Source organism: Phaenicophaeus curvirostris, chromosome 28, assembly GCF_032191515.1.
Source record: "Phaenicophaeus curvirostris isolate KB17595 chromosome 28, BPBGC_Pcur_1.0, whole genome shotgun sequence".
NCBI classification, from domain to species: domain Eukaryota; kingdom Metazoa; phylum Chordata; class Aves; order Cuculiformes; family Cuculidae; genus Phaenicophaeus; species Phaenicophaeus curvirostris.
In genome coordinates this window covers 1,779,850-1,801,033 of record NC_091419.1, presented here as the reverse complement: position 1 = coordinate 1,801,033, position 21,184 = coordinate 1,779,850, and the positions used below count along the sequence as shown (strand labels likewise).

At 51.3% G+C, this 21,184-nt stretch overlaps 1 protein-coding gene and 1 long non-coding RNA gene across 2 annotated transcripts; one reads left to right on the top strand and one right to left on the bottom strand.

Moving 5' to 3' along the window:
• Positions 1-1,583: 1,583 nt before the first annotated feature.
• On the bottom strand, positions 1,584-20,778 carry ATCAY (ATCAY kinesin light chain interacting caytaxin). Its single transcript, XM_069877872.1, has 13 exons — positions 20,299-20,778; positions 18,369-18,498; positions 10,658-10,722; positions 10,079-10,300; positions 8,283-8,468; positions 6,608-6,710; positions 5,961-6,092; positions 5,487-5,573; positions 4,917-5,015; positions 4,285-4,320; positions 3,361-3,396; positions 2,582-2,614; positions 1,584-2,021 (listed from the first exon to the last, which is right to left on the bottom strand). Exons 2-13 carry the CDS (start codon positions 18,443-18,445, stop codon positions 2,012-2,014), a joined length of 1,086 nt encoding a protein of 361 aa, XP_069733973.1. The 5' UTR covers positions 18,446-18,498; positions 20,299-20,778; the 3' UTR covers positions 1,584-2,011.
• LOC138731745 (uncharacterized) lies at positions 18,410-20,893 on the top strand. Its single transcript, XR_011339191.1, has 4 exons — positions 18,410-18,520; positions 18,817-19,100; positions 20,098-20,228; positions 20,771-20,893. It is a non-coding gene; the product is annotated as an uncharacterized lncRNA (long non-coding RNA).
• Positions 20,894-21,184: the final 291 nt, after the last annotated feature.

Below are 21,184 nucleotides of genomic sequence, written 5' to 3'. Positions count from 1 at the left end.
AGTGCTGTGTTCTTCATGCAAAAGTCTGTGCAGTAAATACATCCGTGACTGAAGTGCATGGGAAAAATATATTCCAAATGAGAATCATAGAATAGTTTGGGTTGGAAGGGATGTCAAAGCCCATCCAATTTCAACCCCCTGCCATGGGCAGGGACACCTCCCACTGGATCAGGGGCTCCAAGTCCCATCCAACCTGACCTTGAACCCCTCCAGGGATGGGGCAGCCACAGCTTCCGTGGGCAACCTGTTCCAGTGCCTCACCACCCTCATTATGAAGAAATTCCTCCTTATGTCTAGTTTAACCTGCCCCTCTCCAGTTTATAGCCATTGCCCCTCATCCTATCACTACAAGCCTTGGTAAAAAAGTCTCTCCCCAGCTTTCTTGTAGCCCCTTCAGTTACTAGAAGGTCACTATAAGGTCTCCTCGGGGCCTTCTCTTCTCCAGGCTGAACAGCCCCGACTCTCTCAGCCTGTCCTCATACGGGAGATGCTCCAGCCCTCAGATCATCCTTGTAGCCTCCTCCTGTTAGAAAACATATTTGGTGCTCCTTTTTGGCACTCAGGAAGATGAAGATCTCATCTGCAGCTGTATGGACCACTGAAAGGGAAGAAGAGGAGCTTTATGTATGCAGAGGAGACATCCTTATCCTGAGGAGAATCTTGCTTTGCCATAGTTGTCCTCCAGGGGATTTCGGAGCTGAGTGAGGTGGTGGTAATTTTAAAGAGCCATGGGTTGGGGTTGCCAGGCTTGGAATATTCCTTAAGTGGTGAAACGTGGGTAATTCTTTATCTGCAGTTGTTTGCAAGGGGTTTTACCTGATGCATTTGGGACAGTTTGTGTAAGCTGGCTCTGGTGAAATCAGGTGTTTCCAAGTGATTCTGGCCAGAGAGTTGTTTCTTAAACTTTCTTCCTTCCTTTGCTCACAGAATCGTCATGAGTCCAAAATACGAATCACCTCTGCATCTCTTGGCTGACTGAGAAGCTGAAGTTCTGTTTCCACGTTTGCAGCATTCTCCTCCTGTTTTTTTCCCAGGCAGGTATGGTTATAGATGAGACCCTCATCACCCAGGGGTGGCAAGTAGAACATTTCAAACATTTAGCAGCTTGTTCTCCACAATAGGAGGTATTAATGGTGAACGATTGTCCAGTATCATGGAATCAAGACAAAGACAAGGCGTGAACGACTTTCCTGTCCATAAGGCTCCTTCATAAAGCCAGACCTTTTTGGTGTGTGCGCGTTGGCATGAGAAGATGCTCATAAGAAGGTTCTGTGGAGGCTGCCATGCCGCGTGGGACCCTCTTTCAGAGCTATCAGGGTGCCTTACAAACCGAGACTGAACAAATTGGGACAGAAACATGGCATTTACTCAGGGAACTGGGTCAGTGTGAGGACTGCCAATGAACTAACTGAGGCGGTCAAGGCTAGAATAGGTGCCTAGACCGGTGGGCACTTGGTATTTTCAGGAAGAAGCATACACTGGCTGTAGAAAGGACAAAAATCCTTTCTTTTCATTGCCTGTATTAGTTATTCCCTGGGGCAATGGCTGTTGTAAAGTCTGTGTGGAGGAAACTGGGGGTGCGGTTGAAAGCAAAATGTCTCAGTGCTGGCCAGCAGCAAGTTAGGGAAAGGGATTATAATTTAAACAAAAAATAGATCTCTTTTTGGGTTGGTGACTAATGGACTAGAGGATGCTCTTAACTTACTAAGGAAACACGGTATCTTTTTGCACTACTTAATAGCTCTCCACAGACCATTACTGCGACACACTGGAACCTGTCCTGAAAAGTGCTGTTCTTGGCTTGTTTTGTGGGTTTTTTTTTTCTTTTTAAAGTAAAATATTTTCAAAAAGTTGAAAAGACTTTGCATCTCGGAGAGAGGGGAGGCAGGCTCTGTGATCTTACAAAACTTGGAATAAGATGGCGACAAGGTCTTATACCAAAAGGTCATTTACGTGGGTGGCTGCCAGGCTGCGTCATTCTTCTACTCCATTCATTCCACTCTCCTTTGATTCATGACATACTGGGGAGGAGCAGAAAGACAGTTATTTTTAGAAACCAAATTGTAGTAAAAAATCTGTTATTCCCACTGTGTCAAAAAAAAAAAGAATATGTTTGGGTGTGATCCTCTACAAAATTGTAACAGGGCCAAAGATAATGTCATTAATGGACTTTCTTCTCCTCTACAGACCTCCTGAGCACACAGGACCATAAAGAAGTTCCTGTAGGGGTAAGGAAGGCCACTCTGCAGTAACGTCCCGTGTGCACACGTCTATCTTGTGGTGAACGCCGGGTCATTTATCAAGGGGCAGCTTTTTCCCCAATGCCCCCCCAGCAGCTGTGGGGCTTTGGGACAAGCTGCAGCAATTTGGGACAAGGGCAGCCTCCCTGTGATGGGTGAAGATGTTGCAGAGTCCCAGTTTGTGCCCTCCTGCTGCAAAGTGGCTGCTGCCTCCGTGCTAGGTGAGTGGCACCGCGTTAATGAGATCCTAGGTCTAACCCAGCCTTGCCTTTCCCGTTAGTGGATTGCAAATGCAATGAAATCTGTCGCATGGAGACAAAAGAGTGAAATACAAATCAAACCTGGTTTCTTGATCCTCTGCTGGGGGCACAGGCCTGCTGGGAAGAAAACCAGCAAAACAATTAGTGAATCTCCACCACAAACTGCTTATCCTCTATTTTGACCCTGAGGTTCCATTTTTTTCTTGGAACAATTCAGACTCATCCAATGGCCTTGGGAATTTTGATCAAAGCTCCTTTTTCTCTGGGAAGAGAACAGCAGAGATGTGCACTGTTCTCCCTCAGGAGCTAGTTAGAATAAAAAGCAGAGAGGCTGTGTCGCTCTGAAGCAGAGCCAAACCCAGGCCAAATTATCCTGGCATAGGATTTTGACACTGTCTTCCCAGCCTCCTGAGAATTTTCCTTCCCATCTAATGTTACAGTCTCATTTCTTGCCTTTACGCAAACCCAGGATGTGTCTGACAGCAGCGTTTGGCCCTCTGCATTGCGCCAGTGTGCGAATGCTACAACCGAATGTCAGGAGAACATTCCCTGGTGCCTCTGGGCCACGACTAAATGGGTTCACTAGCTTTACAGAGGTGAAAAATGAGAGTCAGGAATCCATTCAAATGGGTGAAGGTTGATAACACCACAAAAGTGATGACACAGGGAGAGGTGAGGCTTTTATCAGTTCCCAAAAGTTTTAGAAATGTCCTTTTGGGTCCAAACCCAAAAGGCTTGTCCTTTGGAGAGCACAGGGCCCAGCTCCCGGTGGGGTGCTACCAAGCTATAGGGCTGTTCTCCTCACCAGAGACCATTTAAGCTATTTTGTAAGTGAAGGATAAATAAAAAAGAGTGGTTACCTTTCCTGCTCAGCCATGTCCTGTTTCTCTTCTGCCCTGTAAACACAAACCACAGTTGAAATCTATTGCCTAGGGGTGAGCAATGTGAAAGAATAGGGCATCTAAAGCCTTTCTAGGGAGGCAGCTGGAGCTCAAGCAGAGGTCACAGGTCTGATCAGAAATGACTGTGAGCTTCTTCCCCCTGTGCTAGGCAGTCCTGCTAATCCTCGTGCTTTCCGGATGCCTCTGTTGGCCCTGGAGGGAGGTAGCTGACTAATTTGGGCTGGACGACTCGCTTTTCAGCAGCTGAAGCTGAGCTGAATCCTTCCAAACTGGCATCTCCCCTCCAGTCCGCCAGCACAAGGAGGTGTTATTAGAGCACATCGCCCTGGTGCTGAACCGGCTGATCTGCCCTCTGTCCGCGATTGCCTTCTGCAGAGCTGACCGTTATCACTATTTACAGCCAGCACTTCTAACCTACATCGCTGGTAGGGGAATGGCTCTAGAAAATAGAACAAAACAAGCTGTAAACTAACACGCCTCTTTATACCACTCCAGCAGAATGAAGTGGCTTTTGAAATAAGCACTAGCGCTCACTTTGAGGTCGGTTTGCATGGCCACATCGGGAAAATGTGCTGTCTTTATACATGGAGGGATCCCTGATGATCTTGGCTACAACATACAGCGCATGTTCAGACTACATGCACTTATGGGGTTGGTAGAAACAGTTCTATAAATAAATAACTTCTTGATCAAGCTTCTCCTCCCTTCTGCAGCTTTTGCTTATTTTGAGAAAATCGGTGTAAGATTAATGTTGGCTGTGTGGGGTATCAGGGTAGGAGGAACACAGAATTGACTGGGTCTAACACAAATAATGATGACAGAAAGCAAAAGCATCCCAAGCAAATGAACCCACCCTCTATCCCCCCTTAAAATGATTTTTACCTTTCTTTTCTGGCCTTGATCCTCTCTTCTTCGTATCTGCAACAAACAGGAAATGTTCTTTAAATGTTGCCCAGTCTGGACTGTTGACCTTTAGTGAAATGCAATGTTTATAGAATCACAGAATGATTAAGGTTGGAAAAGATCTCTGAGCTTGCCCAGTCCAGCCGTGAGCCCAGCACCTCCATCCCTACTAAACCATGTCCCCAAGTGCCACGACTGCGCGTTCTTTGAACCCCTCCAGGGATGGAGACTTCCCCCACTGCCCTGGGCAGCCTCTGCCAGGGCTTCACCGCTCTGTCAGGAAAGAAATTTTTCCTAATGTCCAATCTAAACCTCCCCTGGCACAACTTGAGGCCATTCTCTCTCATCCCATCACTTGTTCCTTGGAAGAAGAGCCCAGCACCCACCTCACTCCTACCTCCTTTCCAGGAGAAGCAGTGAACGAGGAGGTTTCCCCTTTGCTCTGAAGGGGACAGAAATTGCAACCCAGCACAGAGCTCAGCACCAGCATGTGAGTAAGACCAGTTTCGCCACAGGCCCTGCATTTTCTGTAGATGGGTTTTGACTAATTAGGATTTCTACCCCTGGTCTCCTCAGACCTACATGTGCCCCAGGATTCCTCTGACACTCACTGTAAGACACAGTCTGGAATCTGTACATGCTCCATCGGGATCAGCCGCTCCAGCTCCTCCAGAGTGTGAACATACTGGATCTTATTGATAAACTTCACACTGGCAGAGAGAGAGAGAAAGAGTATGTGCTCGAGGTCTTGGCTTGATGTTCCCTTTGTAGGAAGTCAGAATTTCCCTGATGGAAATGAGGAGTTCTGCATCTCTGTATCCTTTGTAGTCTGAGTGTTGCCGTCTCCTCACATTGTAGTGAGATGCTGTATTACACTTGGCTTTGACCCTTGCCTCCTGGTATCTGTAGGAGGGAAAAGGGACCACCATTCCTGCACCTCCTAGTAGATCTTTCTACACTGCATACTGCAACAAACTCCAATCTGGATCTAGGCCACCCCAATATCTCTTAAAACCACCTCTAGAGTTGTGCTTGGGAGTATCGGAGAGATGTAGGGCAAATAATGAACAGTCTCACCTTGGTTGCTGCTGGTTAAAGGTGAGCTCTGAGCTCAAGGTCTGATTCAGGAGATTAAATTTCCACTCCCAAACCAGCCAAGTTTGGGAATGTGTTTTATTTACCTGATGAAGGGTCTGGAAATAGCCAGCACCGTCCGGATGAACCATGAAGGATGCACGATTATCAATGCTTTGAGGTTTTTACGCAGCCTGTGGAAAAGCCATGTGACAGAAAGTCAGATTCTAAGTAACTTTTTCTTAAACTCACCTGGATTAATGTCAGGGCACTAACGAGTGTTAGGATGCTCATGGGCATCTCTGGGTGTCTCCAGACAAAAGCCCTGCACATGGCCTATTTAAGCTCAGACCTGCTTTGCTTGAGTGCTGTGTTAGCTTGGTCTCTGGGAAGGTGTTTGTGAGCAAAGGATGGAGAAGGGAAGATGAAGAGAGTCTGAAGCACATCAGAAAGCTGTGATAGAGGAGGGAATTCTAAAATCTGGGGAGCGAGAAAGGAGGGGTGGCTGAGGAGGGCTGCGAGGAAGAGATGTGGGAGGAGGACAGGGCAGAATGAAGAAGCAACACCAGGAGGATTCTCACCTTCTGTCTATCATCTGATAGCATTTCTTAAGCCAGCCAAGGCCTGGCATCCTCCTCCGGGGCGTTGCTCCATTTAGGTACACAATCATGTAGTCCTCAGCTACCAGCAGCTCCAGACTACTGATCACATATCTGTTGGGTGGTGATCAAAAGCAACAGGGATGTGAGACTCAGAAAAGGTCCCTTGAGGTTTCTTCAGGTGTCTATGTGTCATCCCTGAAAGCCCTCCAGACTCTTTGTAATCTTGGCATAGGTTTTGGATTCTCCTGGCTCCTCTGCAGGATGCCTGGGGGTATTTCTTGGGGATCGCTATGCTTTTTAACTTAGCACGTTCCCTGATGGACATCCCTTCACCATTCTTCTGCCTGGCAGCAGCATCTACAGCTGTTCAGCTTTGTATCCATATGCTCCAGCCTGGCTGTGAGTCCATCACTGGACAATTAACACTGAATGTTTGAATGCAAATGCTGTGGGCCTCAGTGATGCTCGCTCCAGTCTGCAGCTGCACACTGGGTACATTTGGCCTGCATTCAAACTCTTGCCAGCTGCGGTTCCGGGTGTAATGAATACGTGGAAACTGTTTCCCCAGAGCCTGAGTTACCTTCCCTACCCTCCTCTTCCCTCACAAACCTTAACCAGCAACTTACAGGAAGAGATTCTCCATGATGTAGTGGTAATCAGCCAGGTTACTGTCTGGGAGATAGCAGGCAGCAAAGACAATGATGGCATTGAGACCTTCTCCGTAATATCCTGGAGAAGAAATAAACGGGTGGCATCAGTGACTCTCTCCAGAGAGAGATACGAGACCTGGAGGAAAAATGATCAGCGAAGATGTATTGCCCTGTTTGGCCCTGGGCTGGTTTTGTGCCTCGGTTCGGCTCTGGGTAAGTGTTTGTCCCTCTTATGGACCTCTTTCGCAATTAGATTTGCCTCTGATCTGGGTTGTGGCTCTGATTTGTGTGTAGGTGTTGAATTTGTGTGTGTCAAAGCGCAGCGCTTGGAGCTTCATAGAATCACCAGGTTGGAAAGGACCCATTGGATCATCAGGTCCAACCATTCCTATCAAACACTAAACCATGTCCCTCAGCACCTTGTCCACCTGTCCCTTAAACCCCTCCAGGGAAGGTGACTCAACCCCCTCCCTGGGCAGCCTCTGCCACTGCCCAGTGACCCTTTCTGGGAAAAAATTTTTCCTGATGTCCAGGCTGACCCTCCCCTGGTGGAGCTTGAGGCCATTCCCTCTCGTCCTGTCCCCTGTCACTTGGGAGAAGAGCCCAGCTCCCTCCTCTCCACAACCGATCATTTTTGGTGCTTGGTTTTGCTCTGAGTTCAGAGATGGTCGCTAACTGGGTGTAATGACCCTTAGCCGCATCTCCAGAGCTTGGGCACTGGGCTGCACAGGGCTTGAGCACCCGCAGCCCCTTCATTGCTGGCGATGCTGCCCACCCTGGCTGAGGGTCAGGGTGTGTTGAGTCTTGCTCAAAGCCAGTGTTATTCCTGTTTTTGTTTATTGCACCACTAAAATAAGTGGCTTTTATTAGCCAGAGCTGAGTGTTTTTGTCCTTATCTGCTACATAGACTACAAAACATAGAGCAGTTTTTCCCTAAAGACAGTCAAGACATTGTCATGCATCCCCTCCAGCTGGACAAAGGTGGACTGACAGAAATCATAGAATAGTTTGGGTTGGAAGGGACCTTGAAGATCATCCAGTTCCACCCCCTGCCATGGGCAGGGACACCTCCCACTGAGTCAGGCTGCCCAAGGACCATCCAACCTGGCCTTGAACATCTCCGGGGATGGGGCAGACACAACCTCCCCAGCTAAACCTCTTCCAGGGCCTCACCACACTCATTATGAAGAAATTCTTCCTTATGTCCAGTCTAAATCTGCCCCTCTCCAGTTTATCCCCATTGCCCCTTGTCCTGTCACTCCAAGCCTTTATGAATAGTCCCTCCCCAGCTTTCTTGTAGCCCCTTCAGGTACCTGAAAGTCACTATAAGGCCTCCTTGGAGCCTTCTCTTCTCCAGGCTGAACAAGCCCAACTCTCTCAGCCTGTCCTCGTACGGAAGGTGCTCCAGCCCTCAGATCATTCTTGTAGCCCCCTCTGGACTCGTTCCAACAGCCCCATCTCCTTTTTATGTTGAGGATTCCAGAACGGGACACAGGACTCCAGATAAGGTCTCGCGAAAGAGGAATAGAGGAGCAGAATCCCCTCCCTCACCCTGCTGGCCACGCTGCTTTTGATGCAGCCCAGGACACAGTTGGTTTCTGGGCTGCGAGCGCACATTGCCAAGCTGGGATTAGGCCTCCCTCTCCCTCACCTCCATGTGTCACCACTCTCATGTAGGGTTTGATCATCTGGAGGTCGATGCGGTGCTCCTGTTCTCCGATGATAACTGTCCTCCAGAGCCGTCCATTAGTAGCGCTCCCATCTTCTGTCCCACCATCTCCAAACAGGTCTGCACTGTCCCCGGGCATGTTCTTAGCTGTAGCTACTGGAGTGTCATCTGGAAAAGGGACATTTCTGCCTTTACTGTGGTGTATGAGGAGGCTCTGCAAGAGCTTTGATGTGCAATGAGAGACAATAGTGACCACAGGCTAAGGAGGACCAGTTCCATCTGTAGCTTTGATCTGTGCGAGTTTGTGGTTCTTAACACTCTTGCTCCATTGCCACACTCTAACAGAAATAAATTTAACATCTCATGGTGCTTTATAACACCTGCAGTCACAGGTTGGGCCCGAGACTTTTTGCTGGATCCTCCTTCAGGTCCATCTATGCTGGCTGTGCCAGTTCATAGAATCATAGAATCACCAGGTAGGAAAAGACCCACTAGATCATCAAGTCCAACCATTCCCATCAAACACTAAACCATGTCCCTCAGCACCTCATCCACCCATCCCTTAAACCCCTCCAGGGAAGGTGACTCAATCCCCTCCCTGGGCAGCCTCTGCCACTGCCCAATGACCTTTTCCCTGAAAAATTTTTTCCTAATGTCCAGCCTGAACCTCCCCTGGCAGAGCTTGAGGCCATTCCCTCTCGTCCTGTCCCATGTCACTTGGGAGAAGAGCCCAGCTCCCTCCTCTCCACAACCTCCTTTCAGGTAGTTGGAGAGAGCAATGGGGTCTCCCCTCAGCCTCCTCTTCTCCAGGCTAAACACCCCCAGCTCTCTCAGCCGCTCCTCTTGTTCTCCAGCCCCTTCACCAGCTTTGTTGCTCTTCTCTGGACTCGCTCCAGAGCCTCAACATCCTTCTTGTGGTGAGGGGCCCAGAACTGAACACAGGATTCGAGGAGCGGTCTCCCCAGTGCTGAGTACAGAGGGAGAAGAACCTCCCTGGACCTGCTGCTCACACCATTTCTGATCCAAGCCAAGATGCCATTGGCCTTCTTGGCCACCTGGGCCACTGCTGGCTCATGTTCAGTCGCTGTCAACCAACACCCCCAGGTGTCTTCTGGTCTGACTGTAGAGCTGTTTCCATGTGACCTTCATAGTTCAATTCTGCCAAAAGCAGGCAGGTTGGCAAAGACTCTGTTATTCAAGTTGTCTGAATATTCACGTAGCAGCTCTGCTGGCAGAACCAAGCAGGCAGCACTTTCCAGCCAGGGCTGGCGGCCCAGCTGCAGCTGGGGGAGCTGCTGTGTCCCCAGATATCAGCCTAAATGATGAGTAGATTAGTGTTTGCAAGCCCTGAACAGCAGTTCACACTATCCCCAGATGGAAGCACTTGGGGATCCTGGCAGGGGAGATCACAGAATCATAGAATAACCAGGTTGGAAAAGACCCACCGGATCATCGAGTCCAACCATTCCTATCAATCACTAAACCATGTCCCTCAGCACCTCATCCACCCGTGCCTTAAACCCCTCCAGGGAAGGTGACTCAACCCCCTCCCTGGGCAGCCTCTGCCAGTGCCCAATGACCCTTTCCGTGAAAAATTTTTTCCTAATGTCCAGCCTAAATCTCCCCTGGTGGAGCTTGAGGCCATTCCCTCTCGTCCTGTCCCTGTGTGCTTCACTGCTGAGGAAGCTGATCCTCAGCTGCTGATGGTGAATGATGACAAAAGTGGTTAAAATGAGGCTAAAATACCCCTATTCCTGCAAACATTCTCTCTCTTTTACCTTCCCATTCCAGTTCGTTCCCGTTCCCCAGGAATTCGAGGGAATCTGTCTCATCAGGAGTTTCAATATCATCCACATTAATGTCCAAGTCATCCGGTGTGTCCAAGAAGTCATCGGAGAGAATGGAGCCTTCACTCTGGTCCAGGGAAATGTTGATTTCAGGTGCAACAAGTGTCTTCCGCTTACGATGCGCCCCGTTAAAGTTCAAAGTATTTGGGGGAGCTGGAGTTAAAAGGAAAATAACTGAGAGGTTGTCCTTGCCCTGTATCCTTACTGCAAGACATGGAGCTTTCATTAGTTAAGGGTATGTTCTTGGAAGCTAGGAGTGATGGATCATAGCCGGGAGGTACTGCCTGCCTGTGGCTGTGGGTGGGTAAAAAATCCCAAACTCCTGAGACACCTATTGCCTCCTCCACCTTCTCCTGAAAGATTAGCAAATTCACATCTCTGCTGGTTTCCTCTCCCACACAGGAATGTTTGTGGATGCTCCAAGGGAACTGGCTCTTGCCCTAACTGTAAGCTGCCGTTCCCATGGGCTTGTTTTCCCTTGACCTCCTGATAAGGCAGGTGGGTACTTACAGGACGTGTTCTCATCTTCTGTAGGGCTGCCCAGCGACTCCATGCCCGTCTCTTCAGGGAGAGGTCTGCAGAGGAGCCAGGATGCAGAGGGAAAAGGAAAGGAGATGACAGGTGATGTTTAGGAGAAAGTCACTCCATGGCAGACAGCAGGGAGAACTGGGAACGTTGTGGAAAAGCACAGAACCCTTGTGCTCTGCCCTTTCCCTTCGATCTGGGAGCTCAACCTGAGGGACACCCGCAAGTGATTTGTCCAAGAGCAGCCCAGCAGTGCTTTCTAACCGGAGCACTGTGCAATCCTTAGTAACCTCCAAGCCATCCCTGCATTTCCCTCTGAACCACAGAATCATAGAATCACCAGGTTGGAAAAGACCCATCGGATCATCGAGTCCAACCATTCCTATCAAATGCTAAACCATGTCCCTCAGCACCTCGTCCACCCGTCCCTTAAACCCCTCCAGGGAAGGTGACTCAACCCCCTCCCTGGGCAGCCTCTGCCAGTGCCCAATGACCCTTTCCATGAAAATTTTTTTCCTAATGTTCAGCCTGAACCTCCCCTGGCGGAGCTTGAGGCCATTCCCTCTCATCCTGTCCCCTGTCACTTGGGAGAAGAGCCCAGCTCCCTCCTCTCCACAACCTCCTTTCAGGGAGTTGGAGAGAGCAGTGAGGTCTCCCCTCAGCCTCCTCTTCTCCAGGCTAAACACCCCCAGCTCTCTCAGCTGTTCCCTGCATTTCCCTCCAAACCATCCCTGCATTTACCCCAAATAGGTCTCTCATGCTGCCATTCAGCCAAGATGCTGGAAAAACCAGCCAGGGACACAGGAACAAATCCCATCCTCAGAAGATCCTGGTAAGGTCCTCACACTCTCTATATTATCCCCACTTTTATCTCTGCAGAGGCTTGAGAGGCAGTGCCAAGCTCTAGGGCTCCTCACCGAGGGTACCAGGGCACGTCTGCTGCCTATCATAGAATCACCAGGTTGCAAAAGACCCACTGGATCATTGAGTCCAACCATTCCTATCAAACACTAAACCATGTCTCTCAGCACCTCATCCACCCGTCCCTTAAATCCCTCCAGGGAAGGTGACTCAATGCCCTCCCTGGGCAGCCTCTGCCACTGCCCAGTGACCCTTTCTGTGAAAATTTTTTTCCTAATGTCCAACCTGACCCTCCCCTGGTGGAGCTTGAGGCCATTCCCTCTCATCCTGTCCCCTGTCCCTTGGGAGAAGAGCCCAGCTCCCTCCTCTCCACAACCTCCTTTCAGGGAGTTGGAGAGAGCAATGAGGTCTCCCCTCAGCCTCTTCTTCTCCAGGCTAAACACCCCCAGCTCTCTCAGCTGTTCCTCATAAGGCTTTGATGGGCTGTTGCCTGTATCCCTGTTCCCTGCACAGTCTGGGAAAAGCTGTGGGCTGTCTACAGTCTGAATTTGGCTGTTCTTAAGCCCTGCAGGGAAAGCTTTGATCCTGGCAGCAGCTGAGCTGGCGGTGGATGCTTCGCACTGGAGTGCTTTTCGCTTTCTGCCAGTATAAAGCACATCCTGCTCTCTGCCACAGCAGGTTGAAGCGTTGTCCTAAGCCATAACCACCTCTCCCAGGCGCCGGCTCCCTCCTGTATCTCCAGTGACTGCACTTGAAGGCAGTCGGTGTTCAAGGCAAGGATCAAACCTCAAGTGGTCTCTCCGAATTGTCACCCCATCCCCACCTCTGCCCTCCCTTGGCAGAAGCTGACAGTGAAACCCAAACCGTGCTGAGGTTTGGAAGCAGGTTCATTCTGAGCTAAGATGCAGGCACCAGCACCCAAACGCATATTTTGGAACCAAAGGCTGAGCCACCGCTCCCTTCCTGGGGCTTCATGTCAGGATTTGCACCTTCTCATGCTTGGCTCCTGCATCTCCTTGGTGCAAATCACCATTCCTCCAAGCCAGAGCAAGTGTCACTTGGTTTAGAAGTTGGGTTTTCTACTAATGCCAGATCTCTTTATGTGGTGGTTTCAATTTAGAAGTTGCTGGAGTTGCTCCTGGCCCATATTGGAGTAAGTTAAGTCAGAATGTGGCCCCCAGTACTGCGATGGGGAACCCAAGCTGGACCCTTTCCCTTTTAATTGGAGCCAGGACTCGCGCCTGTCCCCTGGCACTAGGTGGGTTGGAAACTTCTCGTGCAGCATAAGCAAAACCCCACCAGGCCTATGACAAATTCATGGTGTTAAAGGTTGGTTTAAAAGGGACTTTCTGAGCCATCCTTGTCTCACCTGCCCCTTGCTGGAAGCTCCCCATCAACAGGGGAAGGAGCTCATGCCTCCAGGTCTAAAATTCTGGGTGCTGGGCAAGCCCTGGGGTGAAAAAGAGGGGAAAACCCACCAGTTTGAAGGCAGGGCTGTAAGATGGGACTGTGCTTGGGGCTGGTTTCCACCCACTGTGGGCCTTATGGTCCATCAGCTGCAGGGTAGGAGATGATGAGGACCAGTAGCTCTGAGTCTGCAAGAGGAAGCAGCCTAGCTGTGCCCTACAAAGCCTCCTCTTTGTGCTGCTGTGACACCAGAGCCACCAGCCAAATTAAAACCTATAAATATTTAGATTAAGGGATAATCCTCCTCTAGCTGGTTGTTGTATATTTATGAGAGTTGGAGACCTGATCAAAGGCGCTTGCTCCTTGCTCGCTTGTGCAGCGTCCGGACCCTGTGGGCTGCCACAATGTTCCTGAACAGTCAAAAATCCCTCTGCCCCCTCCAGCCTCTCCTCCTCCCTCCTGCTTTTGTCTCAGAGGGGGCCTGGCTGGTTGTTTATCAGCCTGTGAGGTGGCGCCTGGCACAACTTGGCGATAGCAGCATCAAAAGAAGGGGGAGAAAGGCCCAGCCACCCCCGAGTACGTGCTGCAGTTGGGCACTGATGCTGGGATTCACTTAAGAAAAGAAATTCAAGAGTCAGAGAGGAAGGAAAGGGCTTTCTTACCTTCCCAAAGGATGCTCGAATCGCTACCTCGCAGTCTCCCGTGTAAATCTTCCCCAAAGCAGCTAGCTCAGGCAGCAAATCTCCATGAAACAGATTCTCTAAGGGTCGGGTGCCCCCATTTTGCTCTCTGCTGACAGCATCCTGCCCAGTTTCCCTTGAAAAAGCACCTTCTTTTGGGCCCCAAGCAGCCCGAGCCGTCACTGACCGTGATCTGAAGGATGCGTGATGGAGTGAGCATGCTCCTGCATCCGCCCCGCGGCCCCGCTACAGCATCATTGCAGGACAGCACTTGCACAAACGGCTGAGACAGACTGTCTAAGCCTTTAGGGAGAGGCAGGAGGGGAGACCCTTTCCTCTCCACTTGCTCGGTGCCTTGGCCTTGCACCTTTGCAGGCTGCAAGGCAGGAGCGTGTTCTGCGGCTCAGCTTCTGGGGGAGGGATGGGACTGTCACCTTGTGTCTCTAATGAGCAGCTGAATTCAGTGCCCCCAGCCCAGATCTTTGTCTAGGATAGGCTTCTTCTCGTGGCAAGATCGGTTAATCAGAGCTAAGCAAAAATAGCTATGCAGCAAATCATCTGCTAGAGAGCTGCTGTCCCACATGCAGCAGCTCTGCCCTATTATTATTTTAATGCTTCTAGGGGGGAAGTGCCTAAAATTATTTATTTATTTTTGATGCTAGTTCAACGCAGCTGGCATTTGCTCATTTGCTGAGTGCCTGTTCAGGCTCTGTTTCACTTGCATCATTCCTGACTTAATCCCTCTGCAGCAGGCTGGGGAGCTTGTTTCATAGAATCATAGAATCACCAGGTTGGAAGAGACCCACCAGATCATTGAGTCCAACCATTCCCATCAATCACTAAACCATGTCCCTCAGCACCTCATCCACCTGTGCCTTAAACCCCTCCAGGGAAGGGGACTCAACCACCTCCCTGTTCCAGTGCCCAATGACCCTTTCCGTGAAAAATTTTTTCCTAATGTCCAGCCTGAACCTCCCCTGGTGGAGCTTGAGGCTATTCCCTCTCGTCCTGTCCCCTGTCACTTGGGAGAAGAGGCCAGCTCCCTCCTCTCCACAACCTCCTTTCAGGTAGTTGTAGAGAGCAATGAGGTCTCCTCTCAGCCTCCTCTTCTCTGGGGTTGTAGGGTTCTGCCCTTGTCCCTGCCACTGATGTGTCACCCAACCGTGGTCACATCCCTTTGCCTCTCCCTGTGCTTTGTTTCTTAGACAGGGGCAGCGATGCCTGTGTCAGGGGCTGCTGAGGGCTCTAGAGGAGAAATGCTCCTTGAAGGTTTGGCTGTGCCTGGGGCGAGTTTGCTGCTTCCACAGCAGGCATGAAACGGAGCCTGGTAGCTCCAGCTCCACCATAGTGTGGGTTGGTGCTCAGGTAGCTGGGTGCCTGAACAGCTCTTTCTCCAGTTTTTCTAGGAAGCTTTGGGCAAATGGAGGGTTGGGAGGCTCCAAAGGAATCTGAACAGACTGGACCGCTGGGCTGAGACCAATGGGATGAGGTTTAACAAGGCCAAATGCTGGGCCCTGCACTTGGGGCACAACAACCCTGAGCAGCTACAGACTAGGAGAAGTCTGGCTGGAAACTGCCTAGAGGAGAGGGACCTGGGGGTGTTGGTTGACAGCGACTGAACATGAGCCAGCAGTGGCCCAGGTGGCCAAGAAGGCCAATGGCATCTTGGCTTGGATCAGACACGGTGTGGCCAGCAGGTCCAGGGAGGTTCTTCTCCCTCTGTACTTGGCACTGGTGAGACTGCTCCTCGAATCCTGTGTTCAGTTGTGGGCCCCTCACCACAAGAAGGATGTTGAGGCTCTGGAGTGAGTCCAGAGAAGAACAACGAAGTTGGTGAGGAGGCTGGAGAACAAGAGGAGCAGCTGAGAGAGCTAGAGGTGTTTATCCTGGAGAAGAGGAGGCTGAGGGGAGACCTCATTACTCTCTCCAACTCCCTGAAAGGAGGTTGTGGAGAGGAGGGAGCTGGGCTCTTCTCCCAAGGGACAGGGGACAGGATGAGAGGGAATGGCCTCAAGCTCCGCCAGGGGAGGGTCAGACCTGATATTAGGAAAAAATTTTTCCCGGAAAGGGTCATTGGGCACTGGCAGAGGCTGCCCAGGGAGGGGGTTGACTCACCTTCCCTGAAGGGGCACGTGTGGATGAGGTGCTCAGGGATATGGTTTAGTGATTGATAGGAATGGTTGGACTTGAGGATCCAGTGGGTCAGCCTAGTTATTCTGTGGTTCTATGGGTCTATGATTCTAAATGCTTTCTCTCTGTGACTCCCTTCTAAATTAAAAGCTTGGTTAGCACAGAGCTCCAGAGGAGCCTTAGGTTGGCAGAGGTCCATCGACCCAAATCTCTGCTCAGCTCTGCTCTCAGAGGAAAGAAAAAATCCATCCTAGAAACCCAAGGGCTCAGCTGAGGCCACCTCTGGGGCGAGCGGAAGGATGAGCCGCGTCCCGTGAGCCGGGTGCCGGGCTGGCAGACAGAGGTGCTTAGATTAGCCATGCAGCTGGACCTGGGGGAAACAGAGCTAAGCTCATCCGTCCGTGCTGAGGGAAACAGGAGACCCTTTTTATCCCGGCAGGGGCTGCGCGTGCCCACCCGCTCCACACACTGTGCCACTGTCTGCGAATACAGGGGCTCTGTGGGCTGCCCGGGGGGGATCCAGCTGCAGCTGGGACTGGGTGAGACAGCTCTGAAAAGCTCCTCAGCAGCCTGGAGCCCAGCTGCAGTGAGATTTGGTGTTTGCCACGTTGTGGGGGACCCGGCGAGCTACTGTAGGCTTTATCCAAAATGGGGATGCAGGTGAATCATAGAATCCCCAGGTTGGAAAAGACCCACCGGATCATTGAGTCCAACCATTCCTATCAAACACTAAACCACGTCCCTCAGCACCTCGTCCACCCGTCACCTCCAGGGAAGGTGACTCAACCCCCTCCCTGTTCCAGTGCCCAATGACCCTTTCTGTGAAAAATCTATTTGTGATGTCCAGCCTGAAATTCCCCTGGTGGAGCTTGAGGCCATTCCCTCTCGTCCTGTCCCCTGTCACTTGGGAGAAGAGCCCAGCTCCCTCCTCTCCACAACCTCCTTTCAGGTAGTTGTAGAGAGCAATGAGGTCTCCCCTCAGCCTCCTCTTCTCCAGGATAAACACTCCCAGCTCTTTCAGCTGCTCCTCTTGCTCTCCAGCCCCCTCACCAGCTTTGTTGCTCTTCTCTGGACTTGCTCCAGAGCCTCAAAATCCTTCTTGTGGTGAGGGGCCCAGAACTGAACACAGGATTCGAGGAGCGGTCTCACCAGTGCTGAGTATGGAGGGAGAAGAACCTCCCTGGACCTGCTGGCCATGCCGTGTCTGATCCAAGCCAAGATGCCATTGGCCTTCTTGACCACCTGGGCCACTGCTGGCTCTTGTTCAGTCACTGTCAACCAACACCCCCAGGTCCTTCTCCTCCAGGCAGTTTCCAGCCAGACTTCTCCTAGTCTGTGGCTGCACGGACTGTGAGAGCACCTTGGGGTGGCTTGCAGGGATTCCAGTACACACTGAGCTTATGGGGATTCTTTTTGGCACTCCGTGCAGCTACTAAAGTATCTGTGAAGGTGGAAGCTGCTGCTTTGGCACCCTCTGTCACCCACATATCACCTCCTGCCTGGCAGAGAAGGACTTGGGGGTGCTGGTTGACAGTGGCTGAACGTGAGCCAGGTGGCCAAGAAAGCCAACAGCATCCTGGCTTGGATCAGAAACGGCGTGGCCAGTGGACCAGGGAAGGGATCGTGCCACTGGACTCAGCACTAGTGAGGCTGCACCTCGAATCCTGGGTTCAGTTTTGGGCCCCTCACTACAATAAAGACATTGAGGTCCTTGAGCACATCTGGAGAAGAGCGACTAAGCTAGTGAAGGGGCTGGAGAACGAGCCTTGCGAGGAGCGGCTGAGAGCCCCGGGGCTGATTGTCCTGGAGAAAAGGAGACTGTGGGGAGACCTCATCACTGTCTACAACTCCCTGGAAGGAGGTTGTGATAATGTGGGTGTTGGTCTCTTCTCCCAAGTAACAAGTGGTAGAACAGGAGGAAATGGTCTCAAGCTGCACCAGGGGAGGTTTAGATTGGATATTAGGAAAAACTTCTTCACTGAAAGGATTCTCAGGCACTGGCAGAGGCTGCCCAGGGGGGTGGTTGAATCCCCATCCCTGGAGGGGTTTAAAAGATGGGTAGAAAAGGTGCTCAGGGATCTGATTTAGTAAAGGACAGGTACAGTTGGATTTGATAATCTCAAAGGTCTTTCCCAACCTAGGGGTTCTATGATCCTCACAAGGTTTGCGAGCATTCAGATGCTGCATGTCAGTGCCAGTGGTCATTGCATGCCAACGACTCTACTTCTTGTGGCAAGTTCCTAGCAAAGGAGCATTTCCCTGTTTGGGGAGACACTGCTTGATTTATAGACTGGGAAGGAATGCATCCATCTATCCCTTCATTCATCCATCCCTGTATGCATCCAACCATCCCTACTAATCTCCCTGTCCTCCGCACCCTGCTCCTTCCTCTCTCCTCGGCACATTCACAGAGGGTTTCTGGAAACCTCCTCCAAAATTTTTAAGCCTTCAAAGCAGCCTTGCCACAAAATCTCTGTCCTCTGGCGAGAATGACCCTGTTGGAGTTAAGACTCCTGTTCCTTCTGGGGCTCGTAGGAGGGCCCTTCATGCTCCACGCCTTGCTGGTTTCTTACAAGAAAAAATAAAATTCTTCCTTGCTTTTTTTGCCGGGAACAAACCTGGGGAAGTCCTCATCTTGCCACTCTTCCTTTACATCCACATTTTCCATCCGCAGAGTGGCTTCTGTGGTTCCCATCGTGCTCAGAGAGGAGTCGGCTGCACGGCGGTTCTCTCGAGGAAGGGCTTGAGCTGGAAGGTGGAAGGCAGAGAGGTTGGCATTGAGCATCACGACCAGGGAGCACTTAATCCGAGATGTTCAGAGTGGGTACCATGCTCCACGGAGAAATAGCACGATAGCTGCTTGTTTTACAAAAGCAACAAGGCAGGGCCATGGGGTTTGGGGGCAAGAAAGAGGAGGTGGGGTTGGCCCTGGATCAGAACAACAGGTATATCTCTGCTCGGTTGTGACCTTAGCTCTTCTCCCTGAGGATCAACACTGTCTGGGCTGATGCCTGCTCGTTTTTCCTTTCCTACTTCTCTTCCGATGCTAATCTCAACGTAAACAAGCACTTCTGCCAAGGGAGATGAAATGTAGCTGAAAGGGAAAAGAAGAGAGAGCTCCTCCCAGGCTGGTTTCAGGTTGGTTTGGCAGTAGCACCAGTTTCCATTTTGTTGGTCTGGGCAGAAGTTAATGGCTTTGGTTTTGCAGAGGAGTTCCCGGCTGCCGATGCCTGCTCTGTGCTCCATCCCCTGTACCCAGAGACAAATGGAGAAAGGCGAGGAGGCCTCCACAGGGATGTTCAGTGTCTTTCCACAGCACTGAAGAATTCACATCTCTGCCTCACTCCCAGGTAAACCAAAGCAGATGCCAAAAAAACTGGAGACCTTCAAATGGAGGCAAGGTGGGGGTGCTGTTCCAGTCTGGGCTTTCTCCTGCACTGGTATGAACTGGAGAAGTCCAAATCCTTGCTTTCACTTGCACTCACACCCCAGCAGCGTGAGGGGTTTGCCTTCCCTAGAAGGTTCCTACACTGCCAGTCAGCAAAAATCAGACCTTTTTAGCTATTTCCCAGTGACTGCACCTGCAGCTCCTAACGAAGTCCGGCCAAGGGCTCAGGACCAGTGCTCGCAGGACCAACTCTGGCCGGAGAGAGCAGAATCCCTGCTCTCAGCTGGATGCTGCTGTAACTGGGCTTAGCAGCAGCTGAGCTGAATGGAACAAGGTCAGGCCTTATCTTATATAGGCTGCGTTCAAGTGAAACCAGCTCTATGTTGGGCACAGGCATTAACCCGTCCACTGCAGGACAGTTTTGGGTGTTCTTCCTGAGCTCAGCCTTTCCAGGGTGAGTGTGTCCAAGCACTGGCTGGGTAGCTACAGATTCATTTAGGATGAGTGACCTAGGGTGATTTCCCAATTGGATGGGGCTACTCAGTCCCCTGGTGTCAGGGAAATCGGCATCTAGCAGGGTTTGACCCATTGCTACAAGTCTCTTCTAGAGAGCCAAGGTGTTTTCTGCATCCTCTGGGGGCTTGTTAAGTGCAGAGGGTGTCGCTGGCGATGATCTGGCCAGAGAGGAGCCTGCCTGTGTCTATCTGCTTTAAAGGAATGGTGCTACGTAGAGGCATGAGTAAATCCAGCATCCGTCTTTATTACAGGCGCTGGCAGAGATGGGAATCGGAGCACAGAGCTGGCTGTGAGCGTGGCAGGGTGCTCTCCCTGCCCAGTGACTCTCAGCCTTTCCTCTCAGCACCCAGATTACATTTTCTGTCCTCACCCCCATGCCTGGCAGCATGCAATGCCCACGCCACGGTCACACATGTCCCCATTCCTGATATCCCTACATGCAGGCAGAGGAGATATCTTGGGGCTCAGAGACACCCCACCTTCCCTTCCTCCTCCCCACTGCTGTCATCTGCTTTCTGCTAACCCTGAAGGCATCATGGAGGGAGGAAGAGAAAGATATCGAAGCAAATCCCAGGTTGGATCTGATGTTTCTTAATATCAACCATCGCCCCGCAGGATGGAAGCCCAGATGGTGCCGTACTCACCGATGCTCGTGGCTAACGAGGAACAAAGAAGATCCTGCCTGTCTCCCAGCTAGGCATTCCTCCCGACAGAGACGAGCTGCTCAGGAGGTTCAGCGCCTGGATCCCGATGCAGATGCGTGCGGCTTTCTCAGCGGAGGAGTGTGAGGATGCATCTAGGTTGGCCTTTCTAACAGCAGTCGTTGCTTTGTGATTTGGATTTAGGAGGGTGGGGGGGAATTGAGGGCAATTATTTGTATTCTTCCATGGCTGCTGCTTCCTCTGCTGCCTCCCTCCCCTTAAGGTATTTTATTATTTTCTGTCTGCAGCTGGCTAAGCCTCAGCTCTCTCGAGTCAGCTGATTGCACTGCTTTTGTGTGTGAGGAGGATGGCGATGGTGGTGGCGACAGGGAGAGGGATGTGATGGAGGATGGGTGGAGAGAGGAGCTGGAAGCACCCCCCTTTCAGTGCCACCTCTCTTCTAATTGGCTGCGAGGTACCAAATATCGCCCTCCACTCTCCCTGCGGATGAATGATGCTGCCGAGGGCTGAGCACACCGTCTCCTTGCTGCTGTCAGTGGGAGCGCGGGATGCTCGTCACTCAGCAGGATCTGGTCCTAGAGGAGGCGTGGGAGCTGGGGAGGGCTGGGGGGGCTGGGGAAGGCTTTTCAGCACGGTGCATCATTCACTGAGAAAGCAAAAAGGTGGCTTTGGCGTGTGGTAGGATGTGGGATTTAATGGTCCGTCTTGCCTAGCGCGTGCAGAGCTGGTCTGTGCCCGGTCCTCAGGTGCTGGTCTTGCTCCTGGTGCCAGGGGCTGCGCAGATGGAGCTGACTGATGTTTCTTCTCATACTGGGGGCCGAGCTCCTGTCCCTTGCCTCCAGGATGGCTGTGTCAGCCGACTGAACGT